Source organism: Panthera onca, chromosome A2, assembly GCF_046562875.1.
Source record: "Panthera onca isolate mPanOnc1 chromosome A2, mPanOnc1 haplotype 2, whole genome shotgun sequence".
Classification (NCBI taxonomy): Eukaryota; Metazoa; Chordata; class Mammalia; order Carnivora; family Felidae; genus Panthera; species Panthera onca.
In genome coordinates, this window is record NC_138340.1 from 62,999,601 (window position 1) to 63,019,555 (window position 19,955).

The 19,955-nt window shown below is 55.3% G+C and overlaps 1 protein-coding gene across 11 annotated transcripts in view; it reads right to left on the bottom strand.

The window, feature by feature from the left end:
- Positions 1–19,955, bottom strand: part of TNS3 (tensin 3) — a 217,308-nt gene that overhangs the window by 104,801 nt on the left and 92,552 nt on the right. For all 11 annotated transcript variants that reach the window (XM_078442617.2, XM_078442616.2, XM_078442620.2 and 8 more), the window contains 6 exons: positions 17,495–17,547; positions 15,313–15,484; positions 13,474–13,524; positions 11,512–11,634; positions 8,108–8,172; positions 5,561–5,644 (listed from right to left, as the gene is read on the bottom strand). In XM_078442617.2, coding sequence (XP_078298743.1) covers positions 5,561–5,644; positions 8,108–8,172; positions 11,512–11,634; positions 13,474–13,524; positions 15,313–15,484; positions 17,495–17,547 — 548 coding nt within the window. The remainder of the gene's footprint in view (positions 1–5,560; positions 5,645–8,107; positions 8,173–11,511; positions 11,635–13,473; positions 13,525–15,312; positions 15,485–17,494; positions 17,548–19,955) is intronic.

Consider the following 19,955-nt stretch of genomic DNA (forward strand, 5'->3'; position numbering starts at 1 on the left):
TCAGAGCAAAAAGAACGCCACGTTCATCAGTAACCCCGGGGCTTCAGCAAGGGGCTCCTCAGCATCAGCCGGAAGCCGACCGCTCTGTGGCTTTTGAGAGTAAGGTACAAGGGTGCCCGGGGTGGTTCAGTCGGCTCAGCTCATGATCTCACGGTTCGTGAGTTCGAGCCCCGTGTCGGGCTCTGTACTGACAGTGTGGAGCCTGCTTGGGATTCTCACTCTCCCTCTCTCTCTCTTTCTGCTCCTCCCCTGCTCACCCTCTCTCTGTCTCTCTGTCTCACTCTCTCAAAATAAATAAATAAACATAAAAAAAATAAGAGTAAGGAACAGAGTGGCAGAGAATGGACCCCCTGTCAAACAGGGTCCCGCCTTAGAGCTCATCACCAAGTATTAATTAAGCAAAAGCTTGGAGGCGGCTTGCTGTTGAGGCCCCAACAAACCCCCACAAACCCCCGGCAAACTAATTAAGTCACTTGCCACGAGACCCATTTTGAAACGGTTTCTCAAACGCAGTCCTGACATAGGCCACGACGTCCCCCCTCGGGGTGGCCAGGACCACAGGGAGGGGGTCGTCAAAGCCTCTGTCACACAGATGTGTCCATCCTGGGCTCTTCGGGCCTCAAAGTGCTTCCAGGCATACTGTATGCACGCACTCAGTCACCTACCCACTTGAGAACATCTCCCAAGGCAGGAGCTGGGTAGAGAACATCCCTCTAGCCTGTGGGTGCAGGAAGATTCACCTGGGAATGCAGAATGGAGCCCACACGACCATTATGCAACATCAGCACTACAGCTTTCAGCACACGCTGACAGGAAGTACACGTGGCAGGCATGGGTTTGCGAAAGTGAGAGGGCTTTCCTCCATTTTCCACACTCTTGCACTGCTATTAAAAAGCTACAGTAAAAGGGCGCCTGGGTGGTTCAGCCGGTTAAGCATCCGACTTCGGCTCAGGCCATGATCTCACAGTCCGCGAATTTGAGCCCCGAGTCGGGCTCTGGGCTGACAGCTCAGAGCCTGGAACCTGCTTCGGAATTTGTGCCTCCCTCTCTCTTTGCCCCTCCCCTGCTCGTGCTCTGTTTCTGTCTCTTGAAAATGAATAAATGTTTAAAAAAATTAAAAAAAAAAAAAGCTACAGTAAATCCTAAGAGCAAAAAGAAGAAAACAAGGCAAACATTCTTCCTTGGTGGGTGCTGAGCATTTTGAGTGGATAGAAATACAAACCATATGATGGTGTCAACAGATGCAGAAAAAACACTGGACAAAATACAACGTTCGTTTATGATAAAAAGTCCCAACAAAGTTGGTATACAAGGAGCAACCCTCCACGTAATGAAGGCCATGCATGACAAGCCCACAGCAAACATCGTACCCAATGCTGAGAAGCTGACAGCTTTTCCTCCAAGATCAGGAACAAGACAGGGATGCCCACCCTTGCTACTTGTATTCAACATAGTGTTGAAGTCCTAGCCACAGCAATCAGACAAGAAAAAGAAATGAGAGGCATCCAAATCAGAAAGATTTAAAACTGTCATGGTTTGTGGGTGACATGATATTATACATAGAAAACCCTAATCCTCCCTTCAAAAATTGTTATGACTAATAAATGAATTTGGTAAAGTTGTTGGGGCTCCTGGGGGGCTCAGTCAGTTAAGCATCTGACTTCGGCTCAGGTCATGATCTCACGGTTTGTGAGTTCAAGCCCCACATTGGGCTCTGTGCTGGCAGATTGAGCCTGGAACCTGATTTGGATTCTATGTCTCCCTCTCTCTCTGCCCCTCCCCTGCTCATGCTCGCTCTCTCTCTCTCTCTCTCTCTCTCTCTCTTTCTTGAAAACAAATAAACAGTAAAAAAAATTTTTTTTTAATTTTGTAAAGTTGAAGCATACAAAATTAACATACATCAATAGGTTGCATTTCTAGACAGCTAAGAATGTACTACCAGAAAGAGAAATTAAGAAACAGCCCAGGGGCGACTGGGTGGCTCAGTCAGTTAAGCGTCCATCTGACTCTTGGTTTCAGCTCAGGGCATGATTTCGCGGTTTTGTGAGTTCAAGCCCCGAGTCAGGCTCTGTGCTAGCAGCACAGAGCCTGCTTGGGATTCTCTGTCTGCCTCTCTCTCTGCCCCTCTTCCACTTATGCTGTCTCTCCCTGTGATAAATAAACTTAAAAAAAATTTTTTAATAAAAAAAAAGAAAGAAAGAAACAACCCATTCACAACTGCATTAAAACGAATGAAACAGCTAGAAATAAACTTAACCAAGGCACTGGAAGACCAGTATGCTAAAAACCATAAGACGCTGATGGGAAAAACTAAAGACGACACAAACAGAAAAACGTTCCATGCTGATGGATTGGGAAGAACAATATCGTTAAAATGTCCATCCTACCAAAAGCAAGTTACAGATTCAATGCAAACCCTATCAAAATTCCAATGGCATTTTTCATCACAGAAATAGCAAAAAGCAAACAAACAAAAAAGCACCTTAAAGTTCACATGGAACCACAAAGGAGCCTAAACAGCCAAAGCAGTCTTGAGAAAAAATAACAAAGCCAGAGGTATAACACTTCCCAATTTCAAACTAAGCTACAAAACTGTAGTAAACAAGACAGTACGGCACTGGCATCAAAACAGGTCAACGGGACAGAAGAGAGAGCCCAGAAATAAGCCCACGCACATCTGGTCAATTCGTTTATGACAAAGGAGCCAAGAATATACAATGGAAGAAAGCAGTCTCCTCAATCAACAGTGTTGAGAAAATGGGGCCACTGTCTTACCCCGTGCACAAACTAAACTCAAAATGGATTGAAGACTTGAACATAAGACCTGAAACCATAAAAATCCTAGAAGAAGACGCCGGTCTTGGTGATGACGTTTTTAATCGGACACTAAAGCAAAAATAAACACATGGGATCGCATCAAACTAAAACAACTTCCACACAGCGAAAGAGTCCATCATCAAAAGGACAAGGCAGCCCACGGAATGGGAGAAGACACTTACACTATGTGGTTAATAAGGGGTTGGTATCGAAAATATATGCAGAAGGGATACAGCTCCACAGCAAAAAAAAAAACAAAAACAAACAAAAAAACAATAATCCAATTGAAAATGGGCAGAAGACATGAACAGACAGTTCTCCAAAGAAGACATCCACATGGCCCACAGACACATGGAAAGATGCTCAAATCACTGATCATCAGGGAAATGCAAATCAAAACCACCATGAGATACCACGTGACACCTGTCAGAACGGCAAAAATAACAGCACCTGAAACTACAGATGTTGGCAAGGACGCGGAGAAAAAGGAACGCCCTTGGGCTGTTGCTGGGAATGCAAACTGGTGCAGTCACTATGGAAAACCGTGTGGAGGTTCCTCAAAAAGTTAAAAATAGAACTACCATATGGTCTGGTAACTCCACGTATGGGTATTTTGCCGATGAAAGCAAAAACACCTACTTGAAAAGATCATCTGGGGGCACCTGGATGGCTCAGTCAGTTGAGCATCCAACTTCAGCTCAGGTCATGATCTCAGGGTTCCTGAGTTCGAGCCCCGCGTCGGGCTCTGTGCTGACAGCTCAGAGCCTGGAGCCTGTTTTGGATTCTGTGTCTCCCTCTCTCTCTGCCCCTCCCCTGCTCTCACTCTGTATGTCTCTCCCTCTCAAAAGTAAATAGACATCAAAAAAAATTTTTAAAAAAAAGAAAGAAAGAAAAGGTCATCTGCACCCATGGTTACTGCAGCATTACTGATGGTAACTGATGGAAACAGCCCAAGTGTCTATCAAAGGACAGACGAATAAAGGTGTGGCATAGATATACCACAGGATGTTAATCAGCTCTAAAAACAAGAAAGAAATCTTAACATCTGCAACAACTTGGATGGAGACTACTATGTAAAGTAAAATCTCCAACAGAGAAAAACAAATATCTTATGACTTCACTTACATGTTGAACCAGAAAACAAAACAAATGAACAAATAAAACAAGCTCCAAAGCTCACAGACACAGAGAACACATTGGTGGTTGCCAGAGGCAGGGGTTACTGGATGGGCAAAAGGCGGGAGAGGAGGAGGAGGGGGAGGAAGGAAGAAGGAGGGAGGAGGAAGGGGAAGAAAAAGAAGAGAGGAGGAGGAGGAAGAGGGAGGAAGAGGAGGAGGAGGAGGAGGAGGAGGAGGAGGGAGAGGAGAAGGAGAAGCAAGAGGAGGGAGGGGGGAAGGAAAAAGGAAAGAGGAGGAAGAGGTAAAAGGAAGAGGTGGAGGAAGAAAAGGAAGGACGTGGAGGAGGGAGGGGGAAGAGGAGGAGGAAGAGAGGAGGAACAGAAGGATAGGAGAGGGGAGAGGAGGACAGGGGGAGGGGCAGGGGAGAAATGGGAACCCCTCTTCCCTGGCGGGAGCAGAGCATCCGGGGGGCTCCCTCCTAGTTTAAGTCACACCCACACGGGAACGTCTGCTGCCACCCTGGAAAGGGCTCAACAGGGAAACGCCACGTCAGGGTTCAAAACAGAACGAGGGGCTCGGTGTACCTGTAATACTAATGAAACGCTGGGTTTCTTGCAAGCGACTCACACTCCCTTGTGGGGTGTGTGGCTCAGAGTGGGTTCAGACTCAGGGTCCCACACCGCCCACACAGCCGGGTCTGAACACACACGGACCTGGACACGGGAAACACTCAGGAAAAAAGGAGGCAGTGCCTTTGGTGGTCCTTGAAATCCCTCTCCCGGATGGAACTGAAACACACCTGTGAGCCGCCCCAAGGATTCCCTCGGAGGCTGGGGAAGCAGGTGCAGGAGACAGAAAGCCATCCTGGCAACTGCCTCGGCCATCCTTGGCAAATCCCCTGCTGTCAGCCTTAAAATAGAAGCGCAGAGACTGTGTGCCCGGCTCCGTGTCACTGTCGGCAAGACGTGGGGCCGGGAGGAGGCCGCCCAGGACCCCTCTCGCTGGACCCTGACCCGCTGCGTACACCCTGACCCCGTCCGCCTTCTTCAGCTGGGCATGGAGGGCGGCGTGCACTCCCTGGGGACACATGGCGAGAGAGTCGGCTCCCCCAGGGCCCTTCTGACCCTGCACACCAAGCATCCCGGGGGCTCCAGAGGGAGGGTGGTGGGCGGGCCAAGGAGGCTAGCATGATGGAAGATGCCCCGGGCTCAGGAGCTGAGCATCTAGAACAGGGGTCGGGGCCAACCACAAACCTGCCACAGAGCCACGTTCGCTCATTTCCGAATGCCTGTGCCGCTCTCCAGTGAGGACAGCCGTGACAGAGACCACGTGGCCTGCACGGCCCAGAACCTCCACCCGCCAGCAGATTACAGACACAGTTCACCGACCCGACCCGGCAGATAGAAACCAGTTCTGGCATCAGAGCACAAATCCACCCCTGCGCTGAGCGTGCGGGAAGGACGCCTGGGTCCCCCTCTCAGAGCCAGCCGGGGCCGGGGGCTCCCCTCCCACCCACACACGGTGGCTCATCTCCGCCGCTGGGCACCCGGCCAGCCCTCCCCTCCCGTTCTTGCCTGGTCAGGGGAGGCGCCTCTTCTGTCCCAGGCATGGGGACAGGTACGTACCGTTTCTGGGACGGCTGCATTAAATCCGAAACTTTATCATCGTAGAACTTCTTCATCGCAAATCTATCCAGGGCCTGGTCGGCGCTGGGGAAGGAGAGAGATGGACAGAGACACAGCGTTAACCCCGTGGAGTCACAGGTGGCAGGGTGACACAGGACAGGTGGTATGGCTGTCCTGAGTGACTGGCCCCCACGGGAGCCCCACCTCTGCCGCGCCTGCACGCGTGCACCCCAGCCTAGCATTAGCATCTCCTCTTGGACCCCAATCCCGGGAGTATGTTCGGGCCACCGTGGAAGCCAGGACTGCGGGTCTGGAGCTCTGTCCCAAACAGCAGGTGGCTTCCATGGGCCCCGCGTGAGTCTTCGGATCACCGGGGTTTGGGGCACAGTCAGAGCTCTACGGTCAGCAACACCCAGCAAGCCCCCGGAGAGCAGTTTGGGACCTGCAGGGGGGTCACGACTGTCAGCAGGCCGGGGCGGGGGGAGGGGGGCATCAGAAGGCTGCGCCATCATGGTTCCGAGGTGGCCACCACAGGGAACGCTGCTCACCAACAATCCCACGCTGACCTCAGCTCTACAACGCCCACCAGCGCACGCGGCAGGACCCAGGAGACCCCGTAACGGGGCATTTCACGGGCCTGCCTGATCTGACTCAGATGAATCGTGGAACGTGGGTACAAGAGGTCATAGCAAAAAGCTTCCTTGGAAATGTGATCTACGGGTGAGCCCTCCCCTTAGCGCGTGTACGTGCACCTCCAGAAAATGGGTATTTCACCGCCTGCATTTGTCTTAAAGCTGGACTGATGGGGTGGTCCCGTACGGAAGATCCCCTCAAGCTCTGAATATTTACCATGTCGAGGACTTATGTTTTCAAGCTGGAAAGTACGGTTACATATCCACCCGTTCGCTTGTAAGCACTCCTTTCCCCGGAGCTCTCGTGTCCCACTAAACGTGGGACACTGATAACGCATCTGGGCCTGCGCGTGTTCAGTATTAACGTCACTGTTAGCATCAGGAGTGTTCCTAGGGACAGTCTCTGTGATTGCTCGTCTTCAGGGAGCCGACACACGAGCATCCTCCCTACTGTTTGATTTCCAGTTTCGGATCTGATCTGGAGCACGGTTTCACGACAGAGCTCTTAAAAACGCATGCTCCAGGGGTGCCTGGGTGGCTCAGTCAGTTAAGCGTCCAACTTCAGCTTAGGTCAGCTTGCTTTGGATTCTGCCTCTCTCTCCCTCTCAAACAAATAAACATTAAAAAAAATTTTTTAAGAAAACAGAAAGGCAGGTGTCGCTCCATTTTAGCGAGAAGTACTTAACACCGTTACTCGTGCGGCTGCCAACAGCATTAACAGCGGCAAATACCCGAGTACTGGTACTGGACGTTACATGCCACGATGCACTGAACGGCCACAAAACCCCACGAGGCTCAGCCACCATTCCCCCCTTCGCAGGCGAGGACCTCATGGCTCTGAGGTTCATGAAAACGGCCTGACTCTGTGGCGGAGATAGGCCCCGACTATGGAGAAAAATGGAGGATTGAGGAGGGGTGTTGCGGGTGCTCTAGGGCTCGAAGCCACTGGGCTCTGTGCCCCCTGACCTGCCAGGTGAGCCCCCGCCCATGGAGCCCGGGTTGCAGGCGCAGCCACGTGGCTGCGGCAGAAACAGGGGGCGACACTGTGCAGGCGGCACGTGGTCTGCGTCACACGCTGTGTCTCGGCGGAGGGAGTCCGAGTGAGCAGGAGCCTCGGGGTCTGGCACACGCCCAGACGCTGACTATCAGTGAGGGGGGATCCGGTTTGCAGGGGTGCTGGGATCCCCCTCCCCCGGCAGCCCCAAGCTCCCTGGTCCACGTCCAGAGAAAACATTTGGGAAGTCAAATTTCACTCCTTGGCGCTGGTGAGGCCCGGATCCGTGGGCCGCTATGAACAGGGCACGTGTCCTCAGAACTGGGGCAGCTCCCGCTTCACGGGAGGGTACGTGTGGACGCAAACCCACAGGGAGCGACGCTCTGGGCTGGGTTGCGGCGTGAATGGTTCGCACCAGGAGGTTCCCGCCAGCCTCCTGCGCCCGACGTCCCGGCCAAGGGTCCCGTGGTGGTTCTTCCAGCCCCCGGGGACCAGAGGGGACCAGAGACAGCTCCCGAGCCTTGGTTTCCCCATCGGTAAAGCGTGAGCGGTGACTGGTTCACCCCCTGGGTTACTCAGGAGGATCGAGGGAGAAAAGACCAACTTGCAAAGTGCATTCCAGACGCCAAGGACACGCAAACCGCCATGGCCACTCGTCTTGACAAGGTACAAGGTATCCAGGGAGGCTACGCGGCTCTCACTCTTAAGACGGGTGACGTCCGTCCCTGCTGTTTTCGTCACAGAACGAGGGAGCGCTCACCAGCTGTCTCAAGGCGACGTCGGGGTCAATCAAACACCTGCACGTCCTTCTCAGCAGCGCCAACCACTAACGGGGGGGTTTCCCCGCCCCGAGGGCTGGCCAAGCCTCCCACCCCGTCCCGGAGCTTCCGACGCCCAGGGCAGCGCGGACGCCCCTCGTACCTGGCCGACACGTTGGTGAAATGCATGTACGACGATATCACCACGCCGATGCGTCCCTTTCCGCCCTGTAGGAGACAAAAGAGGGACTCAGTTTCTCTGGACTGCAGAGACGGAATGCTCGCAGATGACAAAGAGCCCGCTTTGGGGGGGGTAGCCACCGTCAGCCTCCGCCGGTCCCCGATCTGGGGATGGCAGCATCCAGCGGGCAGGCAGCATGCACACCAGGTGCCCACGGCAGGTGCCACCTGGGGCATGGGGCAGATCTGCACGGAGGTGGCCGGTCAGCTCGCCATCTCCCACTGGGGACCAGCAGCATGTGCGGGGGGAGGCACGCAACGGGTATAGACTCGCCTGCAAGTGAGCTAAAGCCCCGCCCCACAGGCCAAGGTTATGAGGGCCGCACACGCAGCCTGGAAAGCCCGGAGGGAAGATGCCAGCGTGCTGGCACCACCTCACCCCTGCCACCGCTTACCCAGCCCTGCCTGGTTACACACAGGGACCGTGGCCCAAGAATGCAGGGGCTCAGTCCGTGACCACAGACACACACAGCCCAGACGCGGCAGCCAGCCGGAACCACGGGCCAACGGGACCCACAGGACTGGGTGTGTGGCAACACCACCACTGTGACAGGCCGCCTGCCGCCTTCTAGAACATACTGCCACAACCCAGCCCAGCGGTCAGCAAACCACACTCCACCAGCCCCTTCTGCCCACCACCTGTGTCCACACAACCTGCGAGCCCAGGGCTATGTTTCTGAACAGTTGAAGAAAAAGCAAAACTATGACATCTGTGACATGTGACAGTCACCTGAAGGTCAGCTGTCACTGTTTGACCCCGGCCATGCCCGTCTGTTTAGGTGCACGAGGGGTATTTCCACCGTCAACAGCAGGTGTGAGCAGTTACGGTCACCCCGCACCCACAAAAGCCCAAAATATTCAGTCTGGATTTTTCATGAAAAGTCAGCCAACCCGGACGTAGAGGCGCATGAAGCCAAAATGGCAGGGGCACCAGCACGCAGGCCCCCACGTCTGTCCTCGAGAAGAAATGGCCAAGCAGATCCGGTCACAGCTCTGAGGACCCACACTGCATGGGAATGTCACCCAGGAGCAGGCAGCTCTCTGCCCATGCAAGTCAGGTGCACAGACACACGTCATTTACTGGCACAAACCCACTGCTAGCAAACAGCCCCTCAGCCTGGTGGGGCACTCATGGAACATTCACGGCCACCGCGCTCGGTCACTCATGGTCTCTGCGGTGCTCGCACGAGACTCCGAAAGGTTCAACTCCACCAGCTGTCCGTCCTCCACAGTTGTCAGAATCACTGACTGCACAAGTTGCTGAAGGTAGGTCCTTTGTAGAGACTCAAAACCAGATGCTGTGGGCATGAAACCTTCTAGAAGAACCTTCTGCTCAGTCAGCAGCTAGCAGGTGGTGGGTGGGCAGTGAAGGAGACTAGGGGCAAAACCGCACAACCCCTACCCTTCGCAGCAGACGGGAGAGCAGGGCCGTTGCAGGGCTGACCCGTGTCTGCCCCCCACCCCCCAGGCCAAGCGCCCCAGCTCTGCCCGCATTCCCGGCGCATGCAGAAGGAAACACACACTCTGCTGAGCTCGCAGGTTTCGGCCAAGTCCCTGATGTCACCCCTGCTACGATCAAGGTGAACTTCTGTTAACGCCAACATCTAAAGTTCACACTCAGAGGGGGCTTCTCTCTCACAGCACGTTTTCTAGAACGCCTCGGGAATGGCTTCCACGCCCCCAGAACGGTGCAAGGTTTTCCAGAACTCTCAAGGTCTAGTGTGCCAGGATCTTCCGGGGGCCCGGCCTGGGGGCCTATGAGCCACAGGGGCATCACCGTCGCTCCACCAAAGTCACCAGGCCATGGCTTACGAAGACCCGTTTATTTTAATTAACAAGAATTGGTTAAAAATAAAAAAAGCCTATCTTCTTTTGAAGTTTGCAGCAAGACACAAATTCGGAGAGAAGGTCCTTCCATCTAATACAATCCTGAAAAGCTCCACTTAGCTTAGTTTTGTAAGAAAACTAGTGGGGGGGCTGGCTGGCTGTTTGATGGAGAAGGAAAATCAAGTTAGAAATGAGAAAAAGCAAGAAAAGCAGAGAAAGAAACGTCATCCCCGTTCGTGTGCACCTGACAGGCTTTCCTCCAAGCTGGGAGGCACTGCACTCCATGAGGGGGACCGGGAGGTGTCCCACTGCCCCCAGAACAGGGGGTCTTTGTACCCTGGGAGGAGACTGTGCAGAAAGCCCCACACAGCCCGAGGGGGAGGTTCTCTGAAACTAAACTCAATAACGCAATGGATTTTCGTGCAGCTTTAGAACGTGAAAAGATCTGAAAAGGAGACATCCCAAGAAGGAAATGTCAACGCTTTCAAGATGCTCTCATGGTCACAGAACACGGTGTATAAGGGACAAAATGGGGAGCAGACCCCTTCCCTCTGGGACCAATGCCCACCCACCACACTGTCCTTTCCCAAAGCACCTCCCGCATGGAGTATGGCCCACGGGCTTCCCCGCTCGGGAAATCCGCTCTCTGTCTGGCCGCACTCCACGCCAGCCGGATCCAAGAAGCCAGGGAATGCAGGGAGGCCGTGCGAAACCAGAGAAGAGAAAAGATCTCAGGTGGTCGGAGGCCAGGCGCAGCCCGGACAGTGCCCCCAAGGCCAGCGCCCACCAGCCTGCAAGGGGGTGGCCACGTCCGGTCCCCATCCAGCTGCCGGCCGGGAGACGACCACGTTTGCAACAGCATCCTGCCCGCAGTGTGGGGGTGGGTACATTACAGCAGGAGTCAGATGGCACCTCCAGCCCACTGCTGTCCATCCTAACAGCACCCTTTTCCTTCTCAAAGGGCTTTCTTGGGGCGCCTGGGGGCTCAGTCAGGTAAGTGTCTGACTTTAGCTCAGGTCATGACCTCATGGTTCGTGGGTTCGAGCCCCGCGTCGGACTCTGTGCTGACAGCTTGGAGCCTGGAGCCTGCTTCAGATTCTTCAGGTCTCCCTCTCTCTCTGCCCCTCCCCTGTTCATGCTCTGTCTGTCTGTCTCTCTCTCTCTCTCTCTCTCTCTCTCAAAAATAAATAAAAATTTTTTTTAAAGGGCTTTCTTTCTTTTAAAATGGCGGAAAGATAAAATGGTTCGCTATCATTCCTGCCCTTCATTCGTTTCAAAATGTTCAGCTACGTGTTCAGCAACCCAAGTCCCACAAACTCTGGAGCCAAACTCTGGGAGGGGGGAATGATGGCTCTTCATTTTTAAGGACAAGTGCTCGAACGTGACCACAGAGGCCGATGGACGGCGCCATGGGTGTGACGGGTGGTCTCCGCGCCCCCCCCGCCCCGCCCCCGGCCTCCCCCACCCTGCCCTCCACCCCAGGTGCGAGGTGGCACTCACCCTGCAGTGGATGACAACCACGTGCTGGGGGTCACTGTTCAGCCAGGACTCCTGCGCCTTGCAGACGGTGCACACTTGGTCCAGGGGAGGCGCATGTAGCTCGGGCCAGCCCACGTCCAGAATCTGCAACGAGACACGGGCCCCGGGGGTCCTCCTGGGGGCTCTGGTGGCACCAGGCACCCCACCACGGCCCTTCTATCTATATTTCATCTAAGAGTAAGGAACACTGGGCTGTGTTCCTCTTCTAAAACCTGCTGGGAAGGCCCCGGGGTGGCCCAGTCGGTTGAGCATCTGACTCTTGATTTCGGCTCAGGTCATGATCCCAGGGTTGTGAGTTCAAGCCCCACGTCAGGCTCTGTGCTGACAGTGTGGAGCCTGCTTGGGATTGATTCTCTCTCTCCCCCCCTCTCTCTCTGCCCCTCCCCACCTCGTACACACACGCGTGCATGCCCTCTCTAAAATAAAAAATAATAATGATAAAACTTATTTTAAAAAATTAAAATAAATAAAACCTGCTGGAAATTGTGGCTAGGCTCCTTCACTGGAAAGAAAAACATGAAGGATTATGTTGCCCCCGTGAGACAACTACTCTGCTTTTTGCAGCTGGGATGGCAATTCTAGAAAGGACTTTCAGAGCCACTAATGGGGCAGGGCTCGTGGGGAGAGCCAAGGCCCGGTCAGATCTGAAACTGGAGTTCTTGGCCGGAGCTACTGCCAAAAATCCCTCCGGGCAGACGAAAATCGCAGCTTGGGGAAATTCAGGGAGCCGTTCCCCACGCAGCGTGCAGATAACATCTCAGAGAGAGGCCCGCTGGGTGCACTTGGGAGAAACACGGTCCTCAAAGGACAGAAGCGGGCCCACGAAGGAGGAAGCGCCTTGAGCCCCGGCTTCAATCTGGAGCTGGAACAGAGAAGGTCCTCATCGCCTGACACCAACACCAGCACCCGCCCCTGCCCAGCGACGCAGAACACTTTCTATTTTTCTTTTCCTTTTTTGAAAGGGAAGGGAAGGCCGAGCTCCCTTCCCTAGGAGTAACAGAAGTAACATGAAACGATGGAAAATTTCAGAGAAATGCCGGCAAGCTGAAAAATATCACATACCCCCTTCCGCCACTCGGGGGAACAGCTGTAGCATTTAGGTGACGCCCTGAGGTTTTTGTCCACGTAGCAGAGACGCTACTGTCTTATCCCAGTGGCTGCAGAACGTTCCCACGCGCGGATCACGTATGCTGTTTACACCATCACTTACACACGTGAGCAATTTCAAAAATTTCCCCTAAATCTTGACAACTAAGAATAACGGAGGGAGAACGAAACAGGTGGCAGGCAGGAGATCCTGGCAGAGGAGACGCCACACGTGTGTGCACACACGCTTGTGCACACACGTGTGTAAACCCAGGAGAGGCTGAACGCAGTCTGCGGACCACGCCAACGTCGACTTCTGGCATCGACATTTTATTACTTATCATTAGTTCCGCCCGGGGGGAACACAGGGGCCGGGACAAGTGGGCTCTCTCTGTATATTTCTGCAACTTCCGGCAAATGTGTACTTCTTTCAGACTAAAGCAGCTGATTTATTTAAAAAAATTTTTTTTAATGTTTTTATTTATTTTTGAGACAGAGACAGAGTATGAGCAGGGGAGGGGCAGAGAGAGGGGGAGACACAGAATCCGAAGCAGACTCCAGGCTCTGAGATGTCAGTGCGGAGCCTGACGCGGGGCTCAAACTCATGAGCTTTGAGATCATGACCTGAGCCGAAGTCGGACGCTTAACCGACTGAGCCAAGCAGGCGCCCCTAAAGCAGCTGATTTAAAAATAACCCCCAGATAAGGGCAGTTCATGATTCCCCTAATGACGTCACATCCCACAAAGGCTTGCCAGGAACAGCTTCCGCACCAGCAGATACGCATCGTGCACGTTTGATAAAACAAAACTCAGAATATAAAGGGTGAAGGTCCGTACCTTTGGGTTAAGCTTCGTGAGGTCGTACCTCTTTTCGGAAAGGTTTAACACCTGTAAAGGGGAAGGAACAAGCCGTCAGACAACTCAGCGTCCTCAGAGGTCAAAGAGGAAACCGCTGGTTTTCATGTTCACCCGCCGCCTGCCTTCAAGGTACCGAGGATGATAAAAGGTAGGAACAGAGGACAGCTGAGCGCAGGGGCCTGTCCGGCTGGTGCGGTTCGCCACCCGCTTTCCTCAGAGCCCCGAGCCCTCCTGCCTGATAAGACCTGTCACCCTGGGCAGCCTCGCGGGTTCAGTTAGTTATACTGGCTGCACGTCCATCAGAGGATGCAGGTGTAGATGGGGAAGAGATGAGCCCACCCAGGATTCTTAACTCAGATCTGTACCAGACACGCACACGGGTCTTTCTTCAGACATTTCCAAAGGGTCCTAAGGGTCCTTGTCCCAAAACAAGGCAGGGACCGCTGCCCTCACTGTTGGCGGGGGCCAGGGGTAGGCTCTGGCCCTACAGCTGCGTGTCCAGGGTCCAGGGCCCTCCCGGGTCTCAGAGGACACCTGCAGGGGACCAGCCGTGCGCTGACCCCTGGGCCAGGCATCAGGACGGGGCAGACAGTTCCTGCAGGGCCTTGGGGAGAAAGGAAGCCCCTGGGACAAGAGTGTGATGGGACAAGAGTGTGATGCTCTCGGCTAGGACAGGCTTTCCCCTGCCCGCAGCCAGGTCATCGCGCCAAGGACTGGCATCCGAGGGACCCAGGAGCCAGGACGGCGCGGCTCCAGCCCGACCCTGACCACTCAGCTCCGGGCCGACACAACCTGTGGGAAGCGAAGCGGGGTCACCTCCGCTCGCCCTGCCTCGTTCGCAGGCAGCAGGCAGCCGATTAGTCATCTGAGACCGATAAGGGGACAATAACGGCCTTGTCGTTTAGAGCGAAGATTAGCTGCTTGGATGGAGATAAGAACAGCGTCGGGGCAGGTGCAGCGGAGGCGTGAGGGGTTGTAATTTAACCCAAGATCACACGGGGCCGCTCCCCTGGGGCTGCCACGGCGCGAACACACAGGGCAAGCCAGGGGACACGGGAGACGCTGGCCGCGCTTACCCCCAAGCGGGGACTCTCCCCCTCCACAACGTCACACGCATTCCCGGCTGTCGGCAGCGGGGAGAGGCTCAGCCGTGATGCAGGGACGCCGACCCCACAGGGGCTGGCGGCCCCCTCCTGACGCTGAGCGCCCAGTGCACCAGGACGGCTGCCCACCGCGCACTCAGGGGCAGCAGCCGTGGGCAGGGGACAGCTGCACTTCCCCGGGGACACTCGTGACCTCACGCCACAGCAGGTGGCACGTGGAACAAAAGCCCCAGTGGGAGGGAGCCCCAGGGCATCTCCATGAAGCCAGGCACAGAGTGAGGGACCATGGCCACCCCACAGGCTCAGTGGCCACCCCAAGACTCTCAGTGGTTTCTTCACATTTCAGGAAACTCAGTGTCTTCCCAGTCGCAGTGCCCAGTGTTCCCCCACACCGTCCCTGCACTCATTGTCCCCTCTCCTATTCTCCCCGCGCTCAGTGCCCCCTCCCTGCACCATCCCTGCGCTCAGTGTCCCCCCCCACATCGTCCCCAGGCTCGGTGTCCCCTCCCACCCTCCCCAGGCTCAGTGTCCCCCCCCCCCACCATCCCCACACTCGGTGTCCCCCCCCACCCTCCCCAGGCTCAGTGTCCCCCCCCACCATCCCCAGGCTCAGTGTCCCCCCCCCCACCATCCCCACACTCGGTGTCCCCCCCCACCCTCCCCAGGCTCAGTGTCCCCCCCCCACCATCCCCGCACTCGGTGTCCCCCCACTCACCAGGTAGTTGTCCCCGTGTTTGGACCTTAGCATGCGCGTCACCTCCTGCAGGTTGTGCAGGTAGGACTCCTCAGAGCAGCTGGCGGGGAAGGACACCGCGATGATGCGCTCAGTGATGTAGGTGAGGTCCAGCTCGCGGCCGTCCTCCATGGCGGGGCTCAGCACCGCGGGCCTAGGAGAAGGGGCCGGTCAGGACGTGGAGGTGCCCACAGTGGCTGCTCACAGGGGAGCCCCGGCGGCAGCCCCCTGGGGGGCTGTGTGTCTATTCCGAGTGTGTTTGCATCATAGGAGCCCCTGCCCTGCGGCAGAGGGAGACCCCCAGGGGACCCCCAGGGGACGGACTCTGGAGGGAGGAGCCTGGTCCTCACTCCTGGGGGTCAGGGCAGCGGGAGCAGAGGCCCCGTGGAGGGTCCTTAGGTCTTCCCGCCCCACCTGGAGACAGGTGTAGGGGCCGTGGAGGGGACACGCTGGGAAGGAGTATGGGCGGCCACCCTACAGGTGCCTCCCCTCGGCCACAGGGGCGGCCGGCTCTACCAGCAGGGCTGCTGTGTGCAGGCTCCTGGGGAATTGGGGGTGGGAGGGCAGGGGTGCGGAGGCAGGACCACCGACCACAACGGGGCCTACAGAGGGGAGGGCTGCTGAGGCTGGGACGGCACCGTGGGGATCATGTCCCGAGAGCCCTCCCTCCTCATCCTCATGGCAGGGCAGGCCCCCAGGGCTGACGGTGGCCGGGGATGAGGTGTTGGGTCAACCCCAGCACGGTAAGACCCACAGAAAACCCACAAAGGGACACAGGACGGTCACAGAAAGGTGGTTTTGGTCCACAGCCATCGCTACCAGGAGCTTTGAACCTTTGTGGCTGCCACCTGTTTATCGACTGCCCCTTTTATAGGTGTTTCTCTCCTAATTTTGGAAAATTCAAAAACCTACAAAAGTTTAACCAACCGCTACGGACCCACCATCTCACTTCGACATTAACACACGTTTCTGCTCACACCCCCTCGTCCACCACTCTGGCCGCAGTGAAGAAATCCCAGACATTGTTACCACCTCGTTTATAAACATTTTAGTATTTCCTTCTGGAAGACAGACGCTTCCTAGGAATACCTACGGTGCTGTTATTATACCCGCTGGAAGGAACATCATCAGATCCAGTATCATAAACTTAGTCATTCAAGTTGATTTATTCAAATCAGGATGCAAAACATCACCAAGATGTTTTTTCTCTGCCTTATGCACATATGGCTGCAAAAGAGTTTTGATGACTTTTAAAAATTAAATCAGGTTTTGGGGCAGGTGGGTGGCTCAGTCATTTGAGCATCTGAGTCTTGATTTCATCTCAGGTCACGATCCCAGGGTCGCTAGGTCAAACCCCATGTCAGGCTCTGCACTGAGGATGGAGCCCGCTTAAGATTCTCTCTCTCTCTCTCTCTCTCTCTCTCTCTCTCTCTCTCTGGGGCGCCTGGGGGGCTCAGTCGGTTGAGTGTCCGACTTCGGCTCAGGTCATGATCTCACGGTCCGTACGTTCGAGCCCTGCATTGGGCTCTGTGCTGATGGCTCAGAGCCTGCAGCCTGCTTCAGATTCTATGTCTCCCTCTCTCTCTGCCCCTCTGCCGCTCACACTCTGACTCACTCTCTCTCTCTCTCTCAAAATAAATAAATAAATAAACATTAAAAGATTCTCTCTCTCTCCCTGTGCCTCTGCCCCCTCCCCAACCCCCAAATAAAATAAAATAAAATAAAATAAAATAAAACAAAACAAAATAAATCAGGTTTTTAAACACTGATATAAAAAGTAATAACGTGTCTTATCCACCAACCACAGCTCCTGAGAGACTGCCCCACGTGGAGCGCTGGCCGTGGCCGTCCCAGCAGGCCCTGCCCGGACTCAGGCAGACAGAGCTTGGTGCACCTGCTGGGCTCGACTCTGGAACTCCCCCCAAGTTCACCTGCACAAAGAAGCCAGGGCTGTGCATGGAAACAATCACATTCCCACAATCTGGGCTTCAATGCTGGGAAGGTGCATCCAGGGGAAAAAAAAAAAAAAAGAGCTTTCTACACCTTGGAACACGACCACAGACACACATCACCTGGGAACATGACCACAGACTCCAGGAAGACCACACTCAGGCTTCCTGTCGTGTCTGGCCTGAGGCAGGGACACCAGGTTCTGGACGCTTACCTGGACGGCCCGGCACGGCAGACAGCAGCAGATGGTGCAGAGCCCCCCGGAGCCTGCAAACGACAAAGCACAGGTCAGTCCCACGCGGTCCACAGCCACCAGCCCACAGAGAAGGAAGGACGGCCACCGTTCTGTGATTTAGTCATTAAGCGGGAAGTCAAACACGGTGACTGCTGGCGCCTCTTACGGCCAGGGAGGGTCTCCAGCACGTCAGGGCCCTATGACTGCAGACCCCCAGCCACATGGTCCACGAACCCCCAGCAGGACAAACCCACCCACGGCACCTGTAAATGCCTGTCCCCTGTATACAGGAGGTGTTCGACCAACGCTCACTAGATCCCTACCATTATCATAAGACTGACTCGAACAAAACAAAGCCTGATAATTCTCTATTGCTTCTACTATTTGCTTTTTAAGGTTTGTTCATTTATTTTGAAAGACAGAGAGAGAAAGAGAGAGAGGGAGAGGGAGAGGGAGAGGGAGAGGGAGAGGGAGAGGGAGAGGGAGGGAGAGAGGGAGGGAGAGAGAGAGAGAGAGAGAGAGAGAGAGAGAGAGAGGGAAAATCCCAAGCAGGCTCCACACCATCAGCACAGAACCTGACGTGAGGCTCGATTTCATGAACCTTGAGATCATGACCTGAACCAAAATCAAGAGTTGGACACTTAACCCACTGAGTCACCCAGGCGCCCCAACATCTACCATTTTTTAAAAAAGCCCATCCTGGGGCGCCTGGGTGGCTCAGTCGGTTGGGCGTCCGACTTCAGCTCAGGTCACGATCTCTCGGTCCCTGAGTTCGAGCCCCGCGTCGGGCTCTGGGCTGATGGCTCAGAGCCTGGAGCCTGCTTCCAATTCTGTGTCTCCCTCTCTCTCTGCCCCTCCCCCGTTCATGCTCTGTCTCTGTCTCAAAAATAAAAAATAAATAAATAAATAAATAAATAAATAAATAAACGTTAAAAAATTTTTAAAAATAAATAAATAAATAAATAAATAAAAATAAAAAGCCCATCCTGCAGGGAAAAAGCCTCAGGTGTGATGACTTTACAATTTGCAAGACCCTTCCGTGTGTGCGTGTGTTAACGTGATCCACAAAGGCCTCGTAGACACGATCTCAGGAGACACGCCCAGCAACTTCTTTGTGAGTAGGAATTACCTCCCACATTTCAAAAGTGGGGAAACCGAGGCTCAAAGAGGTGTGCAAGGCATTGCCAAAGATGGCAGAGGCGGGAGAGCCGTAAGCCCAGCATGGTGTTCCGAGCGCCCTTCCCAGGACTAGGCGGCCCCTTCCCGGAGCCTGCCGCGTGTCCTGGCCCCGCTCCGCGGATGGAGTGTGCGGTGATGCTGGGAGCGTGTGGCGCAGGAAGCACAGAGTGCCCAGGGAGGCTGCCCGCTGGCTATCCCTGGCGGACGGGTGCCTCTCGTACGGGTCCCGCCTTACAGACGAGTCCGGGACTGAGCCAGCTCCCTCGGTGCCTGGGACTCTGAGCAGCGTGGACAGTGGCTCCCAGGAGGTCAGGGGGCTGGGCCCACTCTCCCCAAAGCAGCCTTGAGGCCCAGCACTTCCCAGAGGGGTCCCAGCCAGCCCCCAGCCCGGGGAATCCCCACCTGCATCCCCTGGCACGGATGGATGGCAGATAGATCCAGGGCAGACACACGACAGGTGCATACACACGATGCGTAGACACATACGTGAAAGGCGGGTCGCTAAACACACACGTGCACACACACACACACACACACACACACACAATGCGATCGGAAGGCCGGGCCGCCTGCCCCTACCCCTAGCCCCACCTGCAGCCGCCCCACGGTGCCCAACACCAGTTTAGACTGAAGTAATGTGCACGGACTGAAAACCAGACAAGATCCACGCGTGTAAGTTTGTAGAGAAAGCACACATTCCTTGAGGGCAAGGCCCTTCATGCTTTCCAGCCCACACATCACCTAACCGGATGACAGGCCAGAACCACCGCTCACCGCCTGCACCCCCTCCCCCCAGCCCGGTGGTGAGGCCTCCCCCACCCCTCAGGTGCACGGGGAGGTGGGCAGAGCCGCAGGTCAGCGTGGAGGGGCGGGGGGTCCCTGCAGTGAGGGGGTCACCTCAAGAGAATGTGTCCCAGGAAGAGCACAACTGGTGACTGACCATGAAGTAGCTCTATTCTGCATCTTGGGGACAGTGAGGAGACGAGCGTGGCCAGAACAGGTGCATGGAGGGGAAGAGCAGCAGGAGGGGTCCCTAGGACAGATACAAGGCCAGCTTGGGACCCTGTTTCTGGCCCTCTGCCTGAGGGGACGGGGTCCGGGTCCTCTGACCACGTGGCCCCCTGTTCCACCAGCAGCATCCTGTGACAGGCCACAGTGGACTGCGGTCAGAAAGCTCACCACACCTGGTGGGCCACCTGGCTCCCGGCGGGAACCCCCATAGGCAGCCTGGGAAACAGCATCCAGAAAGACCGTGTTGTGT